General features: G+C 42.8%; 1 protein-coding gene across 2 annotated transcripts; it reads left to right on the top strand.

The window, feature by feature from the left end:
- Nucleotides 1–387: 387 nt before the first annotated feature.
- On the top strand, nt 388–19,509 carry mindy3 (MINDY lysine 48 deubiquitinase 3). 2 transcript variants are annotated; one of them, XM_080501649.1, is made up of 16 exons: nt 388–469; nt 922–1,247; nt 2,079–2,158; nt 2,623–2,683; nt 2,778–2,990; nt 3,174–3,225; nt 4,013–4,127; nt 4,317–4,390; nt 4,535–4,614; nt 4,777–4,847; nt 5,677–5,757; nt 12,781–12,853; nt 14,846–14,918; nt 16,735–16,822; nt 17,683–17,754; nt 18,534–19,509. In XM_080501649.1, exons 2-16 carry the CDS (start codon nt 1,154–1,156, stop codon nt 18,681–18,683), a joined length of 1,377 nt encoding a protein of 458 aa, XP_080357775.1. In that variant the 5' UTR covers nt 388–469; nt 922–1,153; the 3' UTR covers nt 18,684–19,509. The 2 variants fall into 2 exon arrangements, with proteins under 2 accessions (XP_080357775.1, XP_080357776.1); XM_080501650.1 differs by lacking the exon at nt 388–469 and adding an exon at nt 1,378–1,406 and having other exon boundaries at nt 1,169–1,247.
- Nucleotides 19,510–19,713: the final 204 nt, after the last annotated feature.

The following is a 19,713-nucleotide window of genomic DNA, read 5'->3' as shown; positions in this document are numbered from 1 at the left end:
GCGCAGTAACGCGGCGAGTCCGCTGATACGGAAAGTGCGAGGGGCCAGAAGACCCATATCGCGCAATGAACCACATCGAAACACAGGCTATTATCAGATATAATATCAAATTTGAACAAATAGTTCATTTTAAATATACGTGTGATAAAATAAATCAAGATAAACGTGCACTTTTACACAAGCACACGTTTTGAATTTCTAAGTCACTAATTGCTCAAAATATCTACATTTGGGCGGGTGTTCCTTGTGATTGATGGGGTGACTGACCAATTATATGACCATCTGCAGCCATAGCCAATGACGTGTCTGGAACTCTCTGAATTCAAACCAATGGGGAGTCACGTCATTTGTGCGTACAGTTTTTTTCGGCAATTTGTTGTAAATAAACGAATGACAGACTCGGCTGACGGCTAATATCTACCAAAAACCATCTTCACTCCTGCGTTCCGGTAGTCGACTGTTTATAAAGGTAAGCAAAGCCAACTAATATATAGATATCGACGAGTTACGCGGTCCGACATTGTGTCCATGCGGCCCTACGGTCTGTGAAATAATTGAATGACAAAGCAATGAAAGATTAGCTGCTAGTGGGAATGCTAACGCTAACCGCTGGCATGAGAAAGTCAGCTCACTTCTTACGGTCTGTGATCAGCGCAGAAGTCTCTGCGTAACAGTGTAATATAGTAGCCCTAAAACAACCACACGCCACCCCGGTGTGTACAATTACACTGTTAGCTGTCTTTTGTAGCCGTAAAGCGACCGTTAGCTTTCTTAGCTTGTCGCCCAACCAACGTTGAACACTGCTGATAAGGCAGGATCGTTTCTAACGTGCTGCCGTTGCCTCGGATATAAACTGTTGTCCTTTCTATGCTCATGTCTATTTTCTTTCTTTCTTTTTTTTTTGTCCCATCACATGGGAAGGCTGGTTTGGCTACGTTGATGTCTTTCCTACGCGCCAGTTTGCTGCCAACCACTAGCGTGAGCCTGCTCTCCGAAACCCAGCGAGCCTGTGGCCAATGCCGCGGGCTGCACCTGCCTTCAGAAGTGGACTGTCGACAGAGATCAACAGATACCTGCGTCCCCACGTGGCTGTCGGACTGAGGAGGACGAGGCGGAGGGGGGCTTGGTGGTTTCCCCAAAACTGAATGCTAACATGTCGGAGTTAAATAAAGAGGTGCTTGATTTGGTTTGGAGTAGACCCTCAGGTGGAGTCGTGTCAGCTTCCATCTTCCGTAGATGGACACAAGGTATGTGCCATTTGTGTTTGCCTTGATTTGACATATGATATTTCACTCCCAGGCGGCAGTGCACTTGTATGTATATGTATAAAATATAAACTGCACAACTACATGTCTATGTATACTCTCATTTGTCCAGGGAGGAGGCAGTAAAGCAAATTGAATCAGGTCAACAGCATGTACTGATGAATCATCATTCAAGATATATGATCAAGTCCATTTGACCAGATTTAATTTGCTTTAAGACACAGCTACATGCTTGGCCTGAGTGTAATCAGTGGACCTCCATCTCCTCGAAAAATCTGTACACTGCTGCAGCTGGAGTTCTCACCATCACAAAGGAGATGGAATATCTTACACCTGAGCTCCGATGTCTAAAGCTTTGAATAGTATTGCGCCTAAATATTTCTGACTTACTTGTACAACATGTTACCACCAGATTCGCAAGGTCCTCATGAAGAGGTTTACTTAATGTTTCCAGAGTCGGAAGAAACAAGTTGAAGCAGCTTTACATTCCTATGCTCCTCAAATGTAGAACATACTTCTTGAACCCACTGGCACACTCAATTATTTTCAGTCAGGCCTTAAAACACTATTACTTCCTCATGTTTTGCAATAAACAATAGATTTTACTTATTGTATTATCTTTATCTTATTAAAGGTTTTAGTTCATTCATTATGCTTTTCTTGTTCTATTGTATTTCCTTGTAAAGCACTGTGGATTGCCTTGTGTCTGAAAGGTGCAATATAAGTAAACTTGCTTTGTTTTGCTTTTGATGCATGCTTTTGTTTGTCTATTTCATGTCCTCCGTTGACACTTTTTCATTGTTTTTATTACAGGGTTTGTTTTTAGTGAGAATGAGCACACAGCATTGGAGCAGTTTGAAGGAGGGCCATGTGCTGTCATTGCTCCTGTTCAGGTATGGCTTTGTTTAACACCCTTATAATGTTATTGGTGCATCGAAATCTATTAGTCTTAAGATGTCTTTGTAAACGAGAGGTTTATTGATACCTGACAAAGTTTTGCTGCTTGTGTTACACAGTTCTGGAAGTGTAAATGCCTTATTCCCAAACATTTCATGCAAAGCAACACCCTGCAAAGCGATGGTTTGAAAAGTCGGTCTTGCTCCAAGTTTTAGTTGAGCTTTGACTCTTTCAAATCAAAGTCTTAAAAGGGTGCAGATGAAAGATGTCTAAGAAAATCAAACGGGGCGTCCAGCATATACCAAAGTAGAAGTTTGGACATGTATTTATCATATTAGTTGCTCAACGAAGGTTGATCATATACTAGAAAATACGTCTAAAAGTATTGTCTGTGATTACAGGAACTGCATCACCATTTAATATTTTCATCTAGCTATTGAGGATAACTTTGTCTTTTCAGGCTTTCCTTTTGAAGAATGTTCTCTTTCATCGTGAAAGCTCCAACTGGAGACAGATGTCAGGTAAATTCTCGAAAGCCATCACTCATTGCTCTTGCCTTACGAAATCTAGTGGTATTTGTCTGTAAAATTAATTTTTCATACATTCATCTCTTAGAGGAGGACCAGAAAGCAGCCCTGTGTTCAACCTTGAGTGAAATCCTGGAGTCCGCGTGCTCCAGCCCCTCCACAAGGTTCTGCCTGGTGACCTGGGCCAAAGGGCAGAGCCCACACACCAGCACACAAACCAACACACAGACGCAGTCACCTTCGCAAACACAGGACGTGCCAAAGCCAGAGAGCAGCCAGCCATCGCAAGAACAGCAACCCAGTGAGTCTTACGGTACCCCTCAATAGTGCATACTTGTTGACATTCAGCCACTCAATAAAGCCTTGTTTTTAGGATTATATGCTAAAGTTGGAAACGTTGTCTGACTAACATTTGGATGCTTTGTGATTTTGCTGTGTCGTGCTTTGATAGTAAGGTATTGATGTGTTTTTTTGTTGTACCTAGCTGCGTTGGCTGTTGAAGATCTTGGCTTTGAGCGATTTCACAGTGTTCTTCAGTAAGTGGCTCTAAATATTCTGGCCAAGATATAACGCCTTCTCTATACTCATTACCTTCATTGTTGACTTCAAGTAAGCCTGTGTAGTGTCACAGGTTGGGTGAAGTATGATGTTTGATTCACCTCATCTGAAAGAGTTAGCGTTAACGTTTGATCAGCTGTTTGACTTTGCTCACAGTTTGCTGATTCGGTACTTGGACCAATTACTGAATTTAAAAAAAAAAAAAAAAACCTCAGTAACTTTTCATACTTGTATAGTGTCCATCACACACACACAAGCTTATCGAATGCAAGGTCACGTTTGTCAGACTAATGTTGAGGTTCCATCACACCGTGCGTTGGCAGGTGAGTTTTCAGTCAGCAAAAAAGTAGCGCTGACTCACAATGTGGAAATGGAGGGCAACTAAGACAGGAAGCGGGACGAGCAAGCTTTCCAAGGTTGAGCTCAAGAGGAATGTGGCTTTTAACTTTTTTTTTTTTTTTTTTTTTTTTATTCCCATATGCATTCTGTTGAGTTCTGCCCTGTTATAAAAGTGCATCCTGCTGTTATCAATTCATCCATCCATCTTCTATACTCCTTAATCCTTTTCAAGATCAAGGCTTACTGGAGCCAAACCATCTTAACTATGGGCGAGGTAAACCCTCGACAGGTCGCCAACCCGTCACAGGGCTGCAGCCATTATAGGCAATGCTATTGCAATCATTATTTTGATTGTGACCAGATAAAGCTTGTAAATTTAATTTTTGAGTTTCTCAAGTTGTCCTTATGTTTGTTTCAACCCTGCAGCAAGCGAACCGTCATGTCAGTGTCCGATCTCAGAGAAGAGGTGCTGTCTCTCTACCACACCTGGAGAGGGTGCTGTGGAGTCTTGCTTTTTCTTTACTCGGTCATCCTCACTAAGGTAAAGAACTGAAGGGATTTGAGAGGAAACATTTGAATATTAAGTAGAGCATACCTCTAATAACAGTTGGAAAGTAACTTTGCTTAACTTTATAGTTATAGTTTTAGCACGTTCTCAAATCCTTGCATCGGTGTTTATTTCCATAGAATAAACCTGAGACTTTGTTTTCTTCTGGTCCTCTCTGTTTAGGGCATTGAGAATATAAAGAATGAGATTCAGGATACGATGGAGCCTCTTATAGATCCTGTGCACGGCCATGGAAGGTAGAACTACACATCGCTGCCTGTAACACTTACAGTCTGCCAATGATTTATGAGAGGACATATTTCTGTAATAGTGTTTCATGTAGGATATCTTGTATTTTCTCTCCATTTTACTCTTGATGTCTTTCTTTCTATCTCATGCAGTCAGAGCCTTGTGAATCTCCTCGTAAGCGGCCATGCTGTCTCTAATGTATGGGATGGAGACCGAGAGTGTTCTGGCATGAGTAAGATGTTGCTATTGGTAGTCCTAAATTTTAGTCATATTCCCTCGAGCCCTGGCATTCCTAAAGTTCACAATATTGCAAAAAAAAAAAAGCCTTTGCCTGTTTCATTTGAGTAATGTTCATATTTTATTCCGGGTTCTTTTCTCCGTCCGTTTCATGTAGAACTCCATGGAATTCATAAACAAGCATCTGTCGGCTTCCTCACGCTCATGGAATCACTCCGCTACTGCAAGGTACAGACATATACACATCCTCACAACATCTTTCAAATGTGCAAACAAAGGGCGCACCAGTTGTTGAGTTTGTGTGTATACAAGTGTGTCTGTGTACGTGTTTGAGGGTATTTTAATAAACTCTTAACAGTGTATATGGTGTGGATATCCCTTGCATAAACTGAGAGGGGAGCAAGTACTACTAATAAATAAACAAGCGGTCTTGTTTTGTTTTAGTTTTTTTTAACATGGAAATGTGGGACATTTACAGTCTCCAAAACTCCCATGTGAAAATATGTTTAAACGGCACAATCCCCACGTATTTATATATATATATATATTGTTTATTTATTTTATTTTTTTGGGGGGGGGGGGATTTACTAAGACACACAGGCGTTACAAATTGATTACACAATTGCCTACACAAGAAAGGGTTAAAAAAAAAAAAAAAAGCTGAAGTTGACCCATGAACTCCGTAAATTGGTTGATGGCAAGAAGGCGGTTTCACAAGCAACCAAAAGATCCTTAAGACGCTTTTCAGAGATCGACTCAAACTGTTTATGTGAGTGTCTTTTACAAAGGGATCCTATTAAAACAGGCTTTCAAGTCGACGCTTGTATTATGGGAGTTAATGAAAATTTGTCGTTAGATTAAGTTACTTATTAGTGTTGGAGTTTCCGTTTTATCAATATTTATCATTTTTGCAAGCTGCAAATCAAAGTCATTGGTTTGGAAATTTGCTTACATACAGAGATATGGAGTGCATTTCACAACGCCTGTTGAAAATATTGTTTTGGCTGTTGAGCATTTCTTTTTCTTTTTTCTTTTTTTTTGTCTATGTGTGTTTTAGGTTGGGACATTCCTCAAGTCTCCAAAGTTCCCTATTTGGATCCTTGGCAGTGAAACTCACCTCTCTGTATTTTTCACCAAGGCAAGTTCAATACGCTGATCCATACCAGAGCCGACACATATTTCACACACACAGACACATAGGAGGTAACATAAGCCTATCTCTTCAACAGGTTGGAAAAAAAAAACAAAGTACGGTAGGTGCTTAATGGATTTAATATAGTGTGGGTCAAATAACAATGTGAAGGAACAGAAAAGGGGAGGGGGGGAAATTGTGCAGGAGATAGTCGTATATGGTCAGTGCTGTTTCTTAGTGTTTCACCTATGAAGGGAGAAAATATCCAGAGTTTCCAAGAAAGAACTTGACAAATCCAAATGTACACAGTTGTCGTCTGTCGTCTCGTTTTCCCACACACGAAAACATGCAGCATTAGTTTCTCAGCCATTTAACTAAACAATGTGTTGTACATAATGCATGAAAATGAAGTGCACCTCTTCACTTCCACTCAAATGAGAGCTTCCACTCATGATTACAAATCCAGCTTTGTCCCTGTACTGCTGCATGTTTTTTGTATGACGTTGGAAGAAACACAACTTAAGGAACTAGCTTATTTCCCATCTGTTTACTTTATATCTCACAAATTGCTACAGCTACACCGATGAGTAGAAAATCACATCTGGGACACTCGACAGGTTAGCAGATTGTCTGGAACTGTGTTATTTACAATTTTACAACAGGGAAGTTCTAATAATTTTCCACGGTTCCTTGAAAAGTGCCGATAGACCTTTTTCCTGCAGCATTCACTGAAATTTACAGTTATGAACATCCATGCACGGATGCACAAGACACAGAATAGAGAATGTACAACCTATTTTCTTCTTTAACTTTAAGAAAAACCTTTGGCTACGGGTTGTATTCTGATTTAACTGTGGTTTACTCACTCAAGCACGGTTATCATCTCAATCAGTTAACATAATATACTACATCACCAGAGCCTGTTCACCAAGGCTCGCAGTTTCAGTTGTTGCAAATCGATTTTCCCTGCTATTGAGAAAATGGCACCAGAGAAGTGGAAAAAAATCCCAGGCAATCATCTCCGTCGTAATGCCACACCCTCAAGATAGCATTGACTAAAAGCTCAGTTACATGAGTGAATAAAGCTCAAGCCGGCCATGGGAGTAGATCATATGTTGTCTTAGTGATGATCCAAAGTCAGTCGTCAAGCCGACGCTGATGAATTACCAATTGCTCCCAACTCCCCCAGCGCTAGTGGCATGTTCACATATACATACACACACATGGTTGGACACACACGCGTTCTAGAACACATGAAACCGAATCCTGATTATTGCGTGTGCGTGGTTTCAGGTAAAAAAGTTTCTTGTACGGAATGTGACTCCCAATGTTTTCATCTGGATGTATTTTCATCTGGTGCCTGTAAACGCATTGAAAAACACACATGCATCTCTGCTGACGTACACAGCTGACGCCACACTGAGCCAGAAGTAAGACGTCCTACGACTTTGAACCCCAGCTGAAAAGGGAAAACATAAAGCAAGGGCTTTTTGTTTGTACTCACTCTCTGCGATTCTTTTCTATGTTTCAAGGAATCTATGTTTCAGGACACATTTTTTAAACCTTTGTGAAACAAAATTACGCACTACCTGGAAATGTGGCTTTTAACTCCGATATGGAGCCGTGCTCACAAAAGCAGAAAACCTGATCCGCCCCTCTGATGTGTCGGTGGCTCCTTCTTCCTGCCACTGGGGACGGGTGTGTTTTCCCCTGAGTGGCTGTCAGTGTGTGACTCTGGCTTTCAGGCCATCAGCTTAATAGCATTAGTGTTTTTATCTAATCTACCTACACAAAGGCCTTTTTGCCTTTGTTTTTTTTTTTTTGTTTTTTTTTTTAATCCTTACCCACAACACCCCCCGCAACACACACACTTTGTCCTCTGTTGTATTAATGTACTATGTATTATGCGTATGTGGAAAAAAAAGAGGCTGAGTGTGTATAATGGCATGTAAGGGGATCTGGTTTTGGACAAGAGTTTCTAAACAGTTGAAGGGGAGAAAGGATAGGAGATAGATGGTCAAAGGGACATGATTGATGAGACATGTTGTAGGTTTAAAAAAGGATTCCTCACCCCCCCCCCCCCCCCGTTGTCTTTGAAGTTTCTATCCACCCTGGTGTACAGTAGGTCGGTTACCCAAGTGAAGGATACACCAGCCAACCTCAGTCTACCTCTTCAGATTATTGGTCCCTCATGGGAAGGAAAGAGGAAGAAAGGAAGTCAAGAGGAAGGATGCGCTTTAAAGAGCCGTGTGGTGGTTACTCAGGAAAAGAGGTTGTGGGGTGGGGGGGGACGTGATCCTCCTGTGACATTTCTCATCACTCTTTCTCTGCCCTCACTGAGTGATGAGGTTCACAGGCTGTATCCGAGCTCCTCCAGGGAGTTACGTGTGTGTGTGTATGTGTACAGTAGTCATGCTCAGGGTCAGTGATTTACTAGAAGAAAGAGCAGCCGTCATGGCGCTCCATGTCCCTTAAGAGTGTGGCTTCTGTTTGTACTTTCACCGAAAGTCCTTCAAGGCTTGTGAGGAGCAGGAACTGGTGTGTAGACACATTTACTGTCGGTGAGTTCCACTCACCCAGGCTTTATGGAGATAATCACTGTCACTCCACCACCTTCGCCAGTACCTTACCCAGCTTGAAGTGACAAGTATGATTTGGGTTCATTATCATAATATAACAATGCACATTTATTTCAGCGCCATCACATGTTCTTCTGCAGTTTGTGTAACTCATCTGGGACCTTCACTTCAGATTTATTCAGAGTGTTTGTTTTCTTGAAGCCCAGACGTGCCACAGGTTCAGTAATGATATTTCATAATATAGCAAAAGTGATGGCAAATGATTTATTGTTAGTGTAGTTGCAAGTATATTGGAAAATATAAAGAAGACTGTATTTGTACATCTAAAAAAAAAAAGATTCAAGATATTTGGCATGTGTACAGCAGATAAACAACAGTTTTCAGCAGGAAATCAAAGCTTGTGTCTCACCTCCCGCCATGCAACAAATGTAAAACTGCAAACATTTTAAGAATAGTACAAATAAGGTTGGGAAACAATCAAATGTATAAGAAAAATATATAGATATATGAATACACAAACGCTGCATATGCAAATAGAGTTCGGCTTGGTATAAAGTGAAAAGAATGTGTGTTTGTGTCGGGGGGGGGGGGGGGGGTCAATTTCCTCTCACCATTACTAATCTCAACATCACAGTTATATCAACACAAATTAGTACTGGGTTCTTAATGATGTACAAAAAAAATGATGCATTTTATAACATTGTAATATAAAAGCAGTCTACAGGCGCTCTGAATTACCTCCATTAAACAGGATTACTTTCCGATTTTCACATGATCCGTGGGTGCGGGCCACCCGCAAACACAAAATAACAAAGCGGTGTACATTAACAGTCATTAATAATCCGTGACAGGTCAGACCAAAGGCCATTGTACTTGCATAAAAGGCCATCTTTGTCAGTGTGTGTGTGCGCGCTGCATTATTCTTCCTTTCCCCCTGGGTGTTGGTTTCGGTTATGAGACCCATCTTTTCGCTGTGTAACTGCTCTCTGGTGTCTCGTCTCTTTTCTAGTGAGACGCACTTTTGCTCATCAAGGACAGTTGTAATATATCACGATTCTGTCCTCACTTTCAACATGTGAAAAACACACAAAACTGAAACGGAAAACTGTATTCATGTATTATTTCATAAGACAGAAAGATTCCCCATTGTTTTTCTTTATTTTATTAGTTTTTTATGAGAGAATGAGCTTTTGGGCCACTGGCTCGTTAAGGTGAACTGACTAAATAAGTCCATTCAAGGGCACACCGCACACGGTGTCTTTCTCCTCCGCCTGTCATGTAGCAAGGCTGTCGGTACCTGCTAGGAACAAGGCAGGAGACACTGTCCGGGACCTCTGCTTTGTTGTTTGGTAACCGATCCCTCCAGACGCACTCTGTGGCCACTCAGAGCCTCTCAGTAGGCACAATAGCTCTTTACGTAGGCCGGAGAAAAAGAAAAGGGCGACTGTAGTAAAGTGCTATGCCTGTCCATCTTACCTGAAGTAGCTACCTGCATGTGGAGATAAAGGCTGAAAAGCACGAGGAAGAATGGAACAAAAAGTCAGACTGGGAGGGGAAGGAAATACTCCAGAACTGGAGTACCCACTCTGCTCAGGAACACGGAGGTGAAAAAAGGGGTAAATTGGACAAGGGAAAGAAGGAAAGAGGGAGAGGGCCTGTAGGGCATGACTTGTCAACCTACAAGAGACTCTCAGTCTGGTGAGCAGAGTTTAACAAAAGTGCAGATGAAGAGAGGTGGAGGTTCAGGTCTGCATACATGTGTCAGCCAAGCTTTGTGCTTTATCTTGGAGCGTACGATGCAGGAAACCTGGTCTGATAATAAAGTGCGATATCCCACATCTAATCTATAGGGCCGTATATATGTTATGGTTTGGAACAAGCCTAAATCTGTAACCTAAATCAAAAGACAGTCCTGCTTTCGGTCATTTAAAGTAAGTGTCAAGGATTTTACTGCACCACTTCCAGTTTTTCCAAGAGCAAATGGTCTTCGTTACACTGAATATTCAGGCTCTTGGGGTGTTTTGTGTGTTGTTTTTGCTTTGGTCCTTCCAGGTAGCTTGTGGTTGCTCTCGTAGAGGTCAAGACAAAAAGGTCCAGGCTGCAGAGTTTGGAATGCGCTCCTTGATTTTTATAAGCTATGCGTATGAAAACCTGGCTTCAGCATGGTGCACAGTGTCATTTCACTGTGTCCTTGCACGTCCAATGCCACAGCTTAAAAATGTGTTTGTTTTGGTCACAGGCCTCACTGTTGTACGAGGCCGTCTCTCACACAAAACACAGTGGGTTTGAGTGCGCACAAACGTACACTTACGCACGCCTCCCCGCTGAGTGCGACAGCTACACGGCATGTTTTCCAACTCAGCAGCATCTTCCTCGGGCCTCTAATAAAACACAGATCAAAGGCGGCCATGCAGACTTGTCATCACACACACAATCACGTAATTCCTGCTGCCATGATGCATCTGTGTGTATGCACCATATTATGGTCTCATGAGTCATGGTCTTTTCCGTCCAGTTCCATCTGCCCACATTGGTGAGATTAAAACAGATACTTTACACAGTACCAACACACAGCTTTCCCCAATTGTTGCTACGCTACAATCGGATGATCCACATTGAATGTGTCCATCTGTAACGATATTAAACCATATTAACTTGGCTTCAGCTGAGGAGGTATCTCTGACTTCATGCTGCTGCCTAACATTAATTAAGTCTCTCATCTCTTCGAGAAAACACTGCACACAGCAGTTTGACAAAGCAGTTCATGTTTCTTGATGCAGAGATTTTAGTCAACGGCGAATGAACTTTTTGCTCACATCCTCCCCGCGGGATTCCTTGTCGACCCTCGTAAGTGAAACACAGACATATCTCGCTCGTGACAAATCTAGTGTCGGATTTATGGAGCCAGTAATGTTAACACATCAGGCCCCTTGCTATAGTTTATGTGACAGAAGCGTGTGTGAGTGCCTGTTGGCGAGTGTGTGACTGTTTTTCTTTGCATCCGAAGAGGCTGCAGCTGGGAGTCATCTCTTCTTGATGTGTCCCCCTGAACCCCCTCTCCCTTTTCTCCCAGAGTACAGTAATAAGTGGACCGTGAAATGTGAGCAGCCTGTGTGGATCTGAGGCTCAAGATTTAATAAAGGCGAGCTAAAAGAGATGAGCAGGGTTCATTTGCTCTCCCAAAACATTGTGTTTGTCCAGTGATTCGACTGTTGCCTAACCTTTTTGTATATGCTTGCGTTTGCCTGTGTACGTAAACATTTTAAGATTAAAAATCTTCTGTTCGAGACATAGCATATTTTACTTAATCTTAGAAAATCTTCCGTGATATTTTTTTTTTTCCTTCTCCTAGCTGCCTATTCATGCAAAATATTTTCAAGGAAATGACACTTGCCCTTGCACTCCTTATCAGTGTTTGCTTTCGGCATTGCTTATCAGGGGCTGATGGGTTTTCAGCCTTTACACTCGCTCTGAGCTCCGGGCAAGATCTGACACCGAGTTTAAAAATATCAAATGATGTTTTTAAGCCAGATAAGGCAACGCATGAGAAGATCTTTCTATCCTCTGAGATCAGTGGCAGCTCTTTGGGTTTAAAGTATGAGAGGTTCAGTTTGCCAAAAGCAAGCTGGCGCTATCACTTCTGCACACCTCACTTGTCATTGCATGCAATTGGCAGGGTTTTTTTTCTAACTCTACTGAAAATGTGTATACATACCAAAAAGCTAACACTTTAGATACTGTTGATCTTGCACGCATTACTTTGCACTCAGGCCATCAAAACGCTTCAAGTCGAGGAAAGCCGTGCAGCTTTAATCATGTGCAATGAAAGCCCATTTTGTGAGTCCGTGTCTATTTCTATCTATTAACAGTGCTCATTGTAAACATAGCCAGCAAACACTGTAGAACACTGCAGCACTCGCCATTAATCACTGAATGGCTACGTAAGACTTTATTTTGTTTTTAGGGTGCAAACAAGACATCAGATTTTCTCAGCAGATCAGTTAATAACCTCGTGGACTCTTGTGATTACAGCAGTCCTTAAGATCACACACAAACACACACATTATACTCGCACGCATGCACCGTGTTGGGCTGTGCATCACACCCACTGGTGTTTGTGGCGCTGTGTTGGCCGTGCGTACTCGTATTGCAGGAGATTGCGGCACATTGGTGCTGCTCAATTTTGGCAAGACCAATCACAATCTGTTGGTGGTCAGCAGATGATCGTCTCGTCCCTTCATCCTCCACACAGCTGTTCTGATGTTTCAGCGCCGATGAACCTACATTCTCCTGTAATGTGATCTCAAGTCCTCAGCTCCTCTCGTTGCTATCCCCTCCCGTCTTCAGAGTTCAGACCCTAATATTTGTGGAGTGACCTTAAGATTTTGCATCATTGTGTTATCGTGAATACATGACAATGTTTCTCTTCTTCCTTTCGGTCTTTCAACAGGAGATGTCACTTGTAGGCCCAGAGTCTCCGTCAGAACAGGCCAGGAGGGTATTCCAGTCATTTGATCCCGAAGGTAATAAACAGAAAGTGCTTTCATCGCGCACACATGATTATCTTTCGCCCTTCTCCTTCCTGTTGTACAGATTTACAGACAAACTCTGGAACACCAGCTACATGAAAATCCTGGCACACAGATGTCTTTTAATTATTCCAAACTTTTACACACAAACAGAGGAAACAATGCCCTGACCCACTTTCTTCCCAGTTGCATTTCAAACTTCCAGCTCTCTCTCTTTCTTCCTCTTCTTCTCTGTTGCTCTTGCCTTCTTCTTTTCTTCTGTCCGGAGAACAAGCATCTGTTTCTGTCCCATCATCTTGTCTGTTGTTGTTTAGGTTAGCGGGTTCAGATCCTCTAACAGCTGAGTCAACCTGAATCGACTTCTTCCTCCTCGTCCTCATTTCGCTAAACCTCCTTTCCTGCCGCTTCCAGGTGGTTGGGGGTAAAAAGGCGATGGAAGGACAGCATGACACAGAGACAGTACAAAAACTATAGTAATGATAGTTTGCTGTGTGACAGGAAATGAATCTGTGTGAGATGCTTCAGAGCACTTGAAGAGACGGAAAAGCACTGAAATGAAACATTTAGTTTTCACACTCGTATCCAAGCAGAGAGGAAAAACATGACATTACGAGAGAGAGGGAAGAGGCGTCGGGAGTCGCTCTCCAGACACGGTGCTGCACGATGTTACCATCACTTAGAGCTGGAGAGTGTTCAGATGGGAAACGGTGAAGTGTCGGTTTCATGCCCTCATATTTATACAGCTCTGTGTCCCTGTGAACTCCCATCATTCACTGTTGGGTTTGCAAGAACATGTCCTGATTTATGGAGCACTTTTGGTGTGCAATATTCCCAGGATATAAACCGCACCAGTAGAGAGAAGTGTCAGCTGCTCCGATGTCAACAATTATGTAAACATGGTTGTTATCCGATTATTTCCTCATTTTAGACACACCACCACTTTGTCGTCAAATCCATTTCTGCCACCATCTCCCCGGACATCCTGCGTACCATATGGATTTTTCTTTGCACACACACACACACGTTGGTTGAAGTGGGTGCACCCACAGACCTGAACATATACAATCTTGCAAGAATATACTGTACACAACACATGCAGTATACAACAGTCATAAATCTGTCTTTGTCACAATGTGAGTCAGCTGGGTTCCCTGCGCTGTGGAAAAAAAGGCTCCAGATGGATTCATACACACTGTAGTGACTCACAAAATATACACTCTCAGAAAGCCACTACCTCAGCATGTTCTTCATGAATTGTTTGTCAACGTTTGTGTGTTGTGTTTTATGTTCATGTGCGTGCGTGCGTGCGTGCGTGTGCCCTCTGTATTTGCTGTCACACCGTCAATTATCACTTTACAAGAATAACGTCTGGCTTCCAAAAGGCAAGGTTGAGTTGCTTGAGAGCGAACAAGCAACCGGCTTCTCAGTTCGTCTTCTTCACAACGCACTCAGGGCTTTTCTGTATGTATCTAAACAACAGACCACACATGCTCGCATGCCGGCGTTTAAATGACACAAACTGCGTGTGCCCGGCCAGACAAAGCTGACTAAAACACATGTTAGTGTTTAAAGCTTCTCTCAGGTAAAGCAATCATCATGGTCAAGGAATGTAGGTCAGAGAGGACAGGCGAGGTGTGTGTGTGTGTGTGTGTGTGTGTGTGTGTGTGTGTGTGTGTGTGTGTGTGTGTGTGTGTGTGTGTGTGTGTGTGTGTGTGTGTGTGTGTGTGTGTGTGTGTGTGTGTGTGTGTGTGTGTGTGTGTGTGTGTGTGTGTGTGTGTGTGTGTGTGTGTGTGTGTGTGTGTGTGTGTGTGTGTAAACCATGTCAGATGAGTTCATCGCCCAAGGCCCATGATGTAAATAGTTCTTGTGCCATATGTGTGTACGCGAAGGACTTCTCTGGTTTTCAATTAAAGTCTGTTTTTTATGTTTTGTTGAGGGTCAGCCAGTTTTTTCTTTACGTGTTTTTCTGCCTCTCTCTTTCTCTAGATAATGGCTTCATCCCAGAATCTCTGCTGGAAGATGTGATGAAAGCTCTTGACCTTGTCTCGGAGCCGGAGTAGTAAGTGCTTGCATGTTGTTCAAGGTTGTGTGTGTGTGTGTGTGTGTGCGTGCATGGCTGCGTGTGTGGGTGTGTGTTCGTATGCATGAGGCACCTGTAGAGCTTCTAAAGTTCTGACTTATAAGTCACGGCCCGGCCAGGTCAGCACCCCGTGCTCATGTTTCACCACAGGCTACTATAAAGTAAGAGTAGAGAGAGAGGGACCACTATAAAAGCTGAGAAAGAAAGAAAGAAAAAGTCCGAAACTGAGGCTTAAAGGGAGAGATCATTAACAGCAGGAAGACAGACTGAGAGATTGAGGAAATGCTTTAAAGAGCCGCTTCAAACAGAAGCACGTTCTCCTCGGAGCAACCGTAAACCCTAAATGCTATGGCCGTGAGCCCTGCCAAATAACTGGACCACTGATCTGGTCCACAGATCCCCAGATGGCCGATAGATCACAACAAAACACGGCAAACTGTGGGGAGACTCCCAGTGCACAGAGGCAAGACTCATTCCTTACCACACAACAATAGAAAGGGCTTTTTTTTTTTTTGAAGTTGAGGTTCCAGGGATTTCTACATGTGTAAAGAAAATTTAAAAGCACCCTTTTTTATTCACAGGACAAACGATTCAATAAATGTGTCTAACAGTTAAAGAGTGTCATTTTCCTGCTACTTCAGTTTCTACATTCACCCTGAGACCTATGACGGTCAGCTGCAATCATTTGTGGTTGACAGACTTTGGTTGTTCGCAGCTCTATGTAAGGTCCCAAGACTCTGCTGTGTAATGCTCACTATGGTTATTTATTATCACAAAGCTGAAACATGATGGATTATTCTTTTCTACAGGCATTTAATGTGTTTTTCTACAAATTGTGACAATCTTGTTGGAGCACAGATTTTATTTTGAAGCATATATCATAAAAATCTGTCTTTGGGACAAGGGAACCTGAATAGCATAAAGAGCATTTTTCCAACTTTTCATGGCTCTCTGTATTCTACTTTATTGATTTAATGTTGAAATCAGGGGCGGATATTTAGTTTTCGTGACGCATCTACCGAATAATCCGCTTTCTGTGTACATCTCGTGAAAGTCAAAGTGTAGTTTTGACTGAAACGTTCAACAGAGCTGACGTCATTGAATAAAAGTGGTGTGTTTAATGTATTACCATCGTGCACCATTATGTCATATCCAGTATTAGAAAATGACGTGTTCAGAACAAAAACCCCACAAACGCCCCTAACCCTTTCACTCATAATCACTTGCCCATAGAAGATTGTATTGATTGCTGTGACGAGGGGAATTTTATCTCAATCTCCATCTGGTATAAAGTACAGCGAGTAGCATGTCGACATGACATTTCAGCAGTTCCTACATGCCATCTTGTTTCACGTCTGTTTGTAAAATTCTGCAGATGGTTAAATAATCATTGTCTTGCCTCTATTTCTGGGTTATAACACTCAGTTCTCTCCACTCTGCCTTAAAAGGGAAATCTAACCAGATTCCTTTTTTTTTTTAATCACTCAAGAATAATAACACTGATCCAACATGTAGGAATGTCTGGAAAGAGGTCTACTTAGTTGAACCACAGTATTCATGAAAACCTGTACACGCTCACACAGACATGCATCTTATTTCACGTTTGGCTGTAAAGTTGTGTAAAATGTAAAGTTTTGCGTTTTCCTCATGGATTTTTCTTGCCAATTGTTGCTTCTCTGCTTGTTTTTGATTTATGTGTGTGTGTTGTTGTTATTTTTAATTCCTTCATATCTGTGTTTGCTTTTATCTGCTTGTTTTTGTTTCCTTCTCATCCCTGCTTCCCGTGACTTTTCAGTGTCAGCCTGGTTAAGAGTAAGCTCGATCCAGAAAGCTTGGGAATAATCCTCCTGGGCCCATTCCTGATGGAGTTCTTCCCCGATCAGGTATGTGTGTGTGTGTGTGTGTGTCTGAAGTAAAAAACCCACCTCCACACACCGTATGACGAAAACCTTCCACTCGTCAAAAACAAAACCATATCGGAGTCGAAACATGTGGGGAAGTTGTGTACACACACGCGGGTGACACTAATGTCGATTTCCCGAGCATAAACCAAATTCTGTTGTAACGAATCAAAGGATTTTACGCCAAAACATTCCTGTGGTGTCCCGTGTGGAACGTGTGCGTGTGTGTGTTCACCATCATATGATGTTACTTTACCGAGAAGTTTAGGGAGAGCGGTAAGATGCTTTTATGAGGCAGACGGAGGGGGAGATAGAAGGGAACTGTGTTAAAGTGATCAGGGCTTTAGGGACTCGCCAGAGGAATGGCCCCGAGCCGCAAAGAAATTATACCGCCATTAGCCAACTGGACACACACACACTCAGACACACGTGGGATTGAGGCGAGGGTTAGAGTTTCATATATAGGCATATAAACACGAGAAGCTGGACACGCTCGTAGACAACGCACACTATTAGCTTTCTACACCTTCAAGCCAAAGTGTTTTGGCTCACTGTCATTGTTCAAACATTTTTGGAGTGTTGGCTGTTTTTGTGGTAATCCGAGTTTGGCTTTGTGTTGCACAAATACACACACGTACACTTAAACTCCATCACCTGGGGTTTTTCGTGTTTAGCTTTGGTTTCAGGGAGAAATTTGACTGTTTTGACTTTTTTTTTTTGGGTTCACAAATGTTCTGCTTCTTTGATTATTTATTTCTATCTTAAACAACATATTGGGTGTTTTCGTTTTTTGGGGTTTTTTTTTTTTTTTTTCTTAACTCCGCTCCCTGGCTGTGTTTCAGGATTCAGGAATCCCAGACTCATTTCCCGTCTACCACTACAATGGACTGAAACAGTCCAACCACAAGGAGAGGGTGAGACACTTCATAGCCCCGTTTTTTTTTCCTCATAGTTACTAATGATGCCGATTGCCTTTCCGCCTCTCCGTCTTCTCTCCCAATTACCTGGCCTCTCTCTTTCGCCGTCGTGCACAAACGCAGCTGGAGGCGGCCGGCCACTCCAGAATAAACAGAAATCATGCGCGAGCTTTAATAGCGTGTCCATCTATCCCTAAAAACTCCTGGCTGAGCCTCGTATTTCTCCCAGTCATTCCAGCAGACACTGTCAGCAGGCCCCCGGTGATGAATGGTCAAACACAGGCCTATTAGGCAGGCTCAGTTTGATGGATGAATGTCAGTGGATGTCATCAGCCGCTCTGTGCAAACCTCATACTGGGGAATATCCATTTCTTCATCCGTCAACGTTTTTCCAGTCTGTAAAATGTAAAATGACTTCTTTTTTTTTTTTTTTTTTCCACACTGCTACCTGAAATTATAGAAGTAGCATTACGTATGTGCCCACACAAAAACTGCTGCACACCTACACACACGCTCATGGCAGCTCGGCGCCTATAAGCCAGTGATGGCATTTCCATTCCCGTAGCCTGCAGATGGGAATAACAGACCCTCTGACAGCGCTTCTCTCCGCTGACTCGTCCGTGTTTGTGAGAAGGATTTGTGTACTTGCATCTCCATTATGTGTCACCTCTGACCTCTTCAGGGGAAGGTGCTCCTCCAAAGAAGGCGAGGTGAATAAATTTATGTGTTTTCGGAGCGTCCGCCGCGTGTTGATTTGTGTGTTTCCGCGCCCTCAGGTGGAGTACGTGGAGGGGACCGCTCTGGTGCTGGGCTTTGAGGACCCGATGGTTCGCACAGACGACACTCCAGTGAAGCGCTGCCTACAGACCAAGTGGCCCTACATCGAGCTGCTGTGGACCACCGACCGCTCTCCGTCGCTCAACTAAGCCCCGAGACCTACATTGCCCCCCACACACACACACACACACATAAACACACACACACACCTCTTAATAGCCTGTCCCTCTGCCGACCCCTAATGGGTCGGCGGGCTACAAAGACTGAGACACAAACGACGCGTTTGAATGAGAACAAGAAAAAAAAAAAAAAAATGCACGCATTGGACAAACACGTTTGTGGACTGAAACATTCAAACCTCTGATCCATTGTTTCATTCTCTCACAGGTTCCACATATTACCTTTACAGTTCATGCTATAGTCTGTTCACCATAGCTTGTAATTGACACGCAGGATGTATATGATGATTATTTAAAAGGAAAACAAAAAAACTGAGTGACTGTTTATTTTTACATCAGCTCTGTGCCGACACCTCTGCTACAGTTTGGTAGTAGACAGCGAGAAACTGTTTAGATTGCAACCGAGTTTTGGTTCAGCAAGTGTTTCCACACACTGAGCCACATTTAGAGCCGGTTGACTGTGATACACTACTGTTAATACAGCTCCAGGACTGTTTGAGGGAAAACCTACCAAAGCCTTCCACATATGAGAACACACAGACACACACACACACACACACACACATGCAGTCACTCCCACTGCTAAGAGTTTACAACATAAAGGGACCAACCCAGATGCATCGATCTGGAGATCTGAGCGTAAGGTTTTCCAATGTTTGAACCGAGATGAAGCTGGTTTTAGGTGCTTGGGTGTGTGTGTGTGTCGGCTCTGCGCACCACACCAGGATGTTGGCCAAGTGCTCATGTATTTATTATCATGCTCAAAGGTTCTGGAATAAACACTTCTTTTTTTGTTCAAAAAGCCGTGTGGTTTCCGTAGCCTTTAAATATCGCAGACGTTTACGTCATGTGTGTCCTTTTTCCTGATAAATATCATGTCTTGAACCGACGTGGAACAGACACAAGTTTCAGATGTCCGTGATCTGTGTGGAGTCTCATCACTAAATCACACTCACTTGTCTTTTGTGTCCCCAGAGAGGCACAATGTTGTTGAGTAAAT

This window comes from Blennius ocellaris (assembly GCF_963422515.1).
Source record: "Blennius ocellaris genome assembly, chromosome: 8".
Taxonomy (NCBI): Eukaryota; Metazoa; Chordata; class Actinopteri; order Blenniiformes; family Blenniidae; genus Blennius; species Blennius ocellaris.
Note: the sequence above shows the minus strand (reverse complement) of the source record. Positions and strands in the feature narration are given on the sequence as shown.

Excerpts from the sequence above, each read along its gene's own strand:
- mindy3 (XM_080501649.1), top strand. The coding sequence starts at position 1,154 with ATGTCGGAGTTAAATAAAGAGGTGCTTGATTTGGTTTGGAGTAGACCC. Across the intron at positions 4,128-4,316 it reads ACTCGGTCATCCTCACTAAG|GGCATTGAGAATATAAAGAA; the intron begins GTAAAGAACTGA and ends CTCTCTGTTTAG. Across the intron at positions 17,755-18,533 it reads AGTCCAACCACAAGGAGAGG|GTGGAGTACGTGGAGGGGAC; the intron begins GTGAGACACTTC and ends CCGCGCCCTCAG.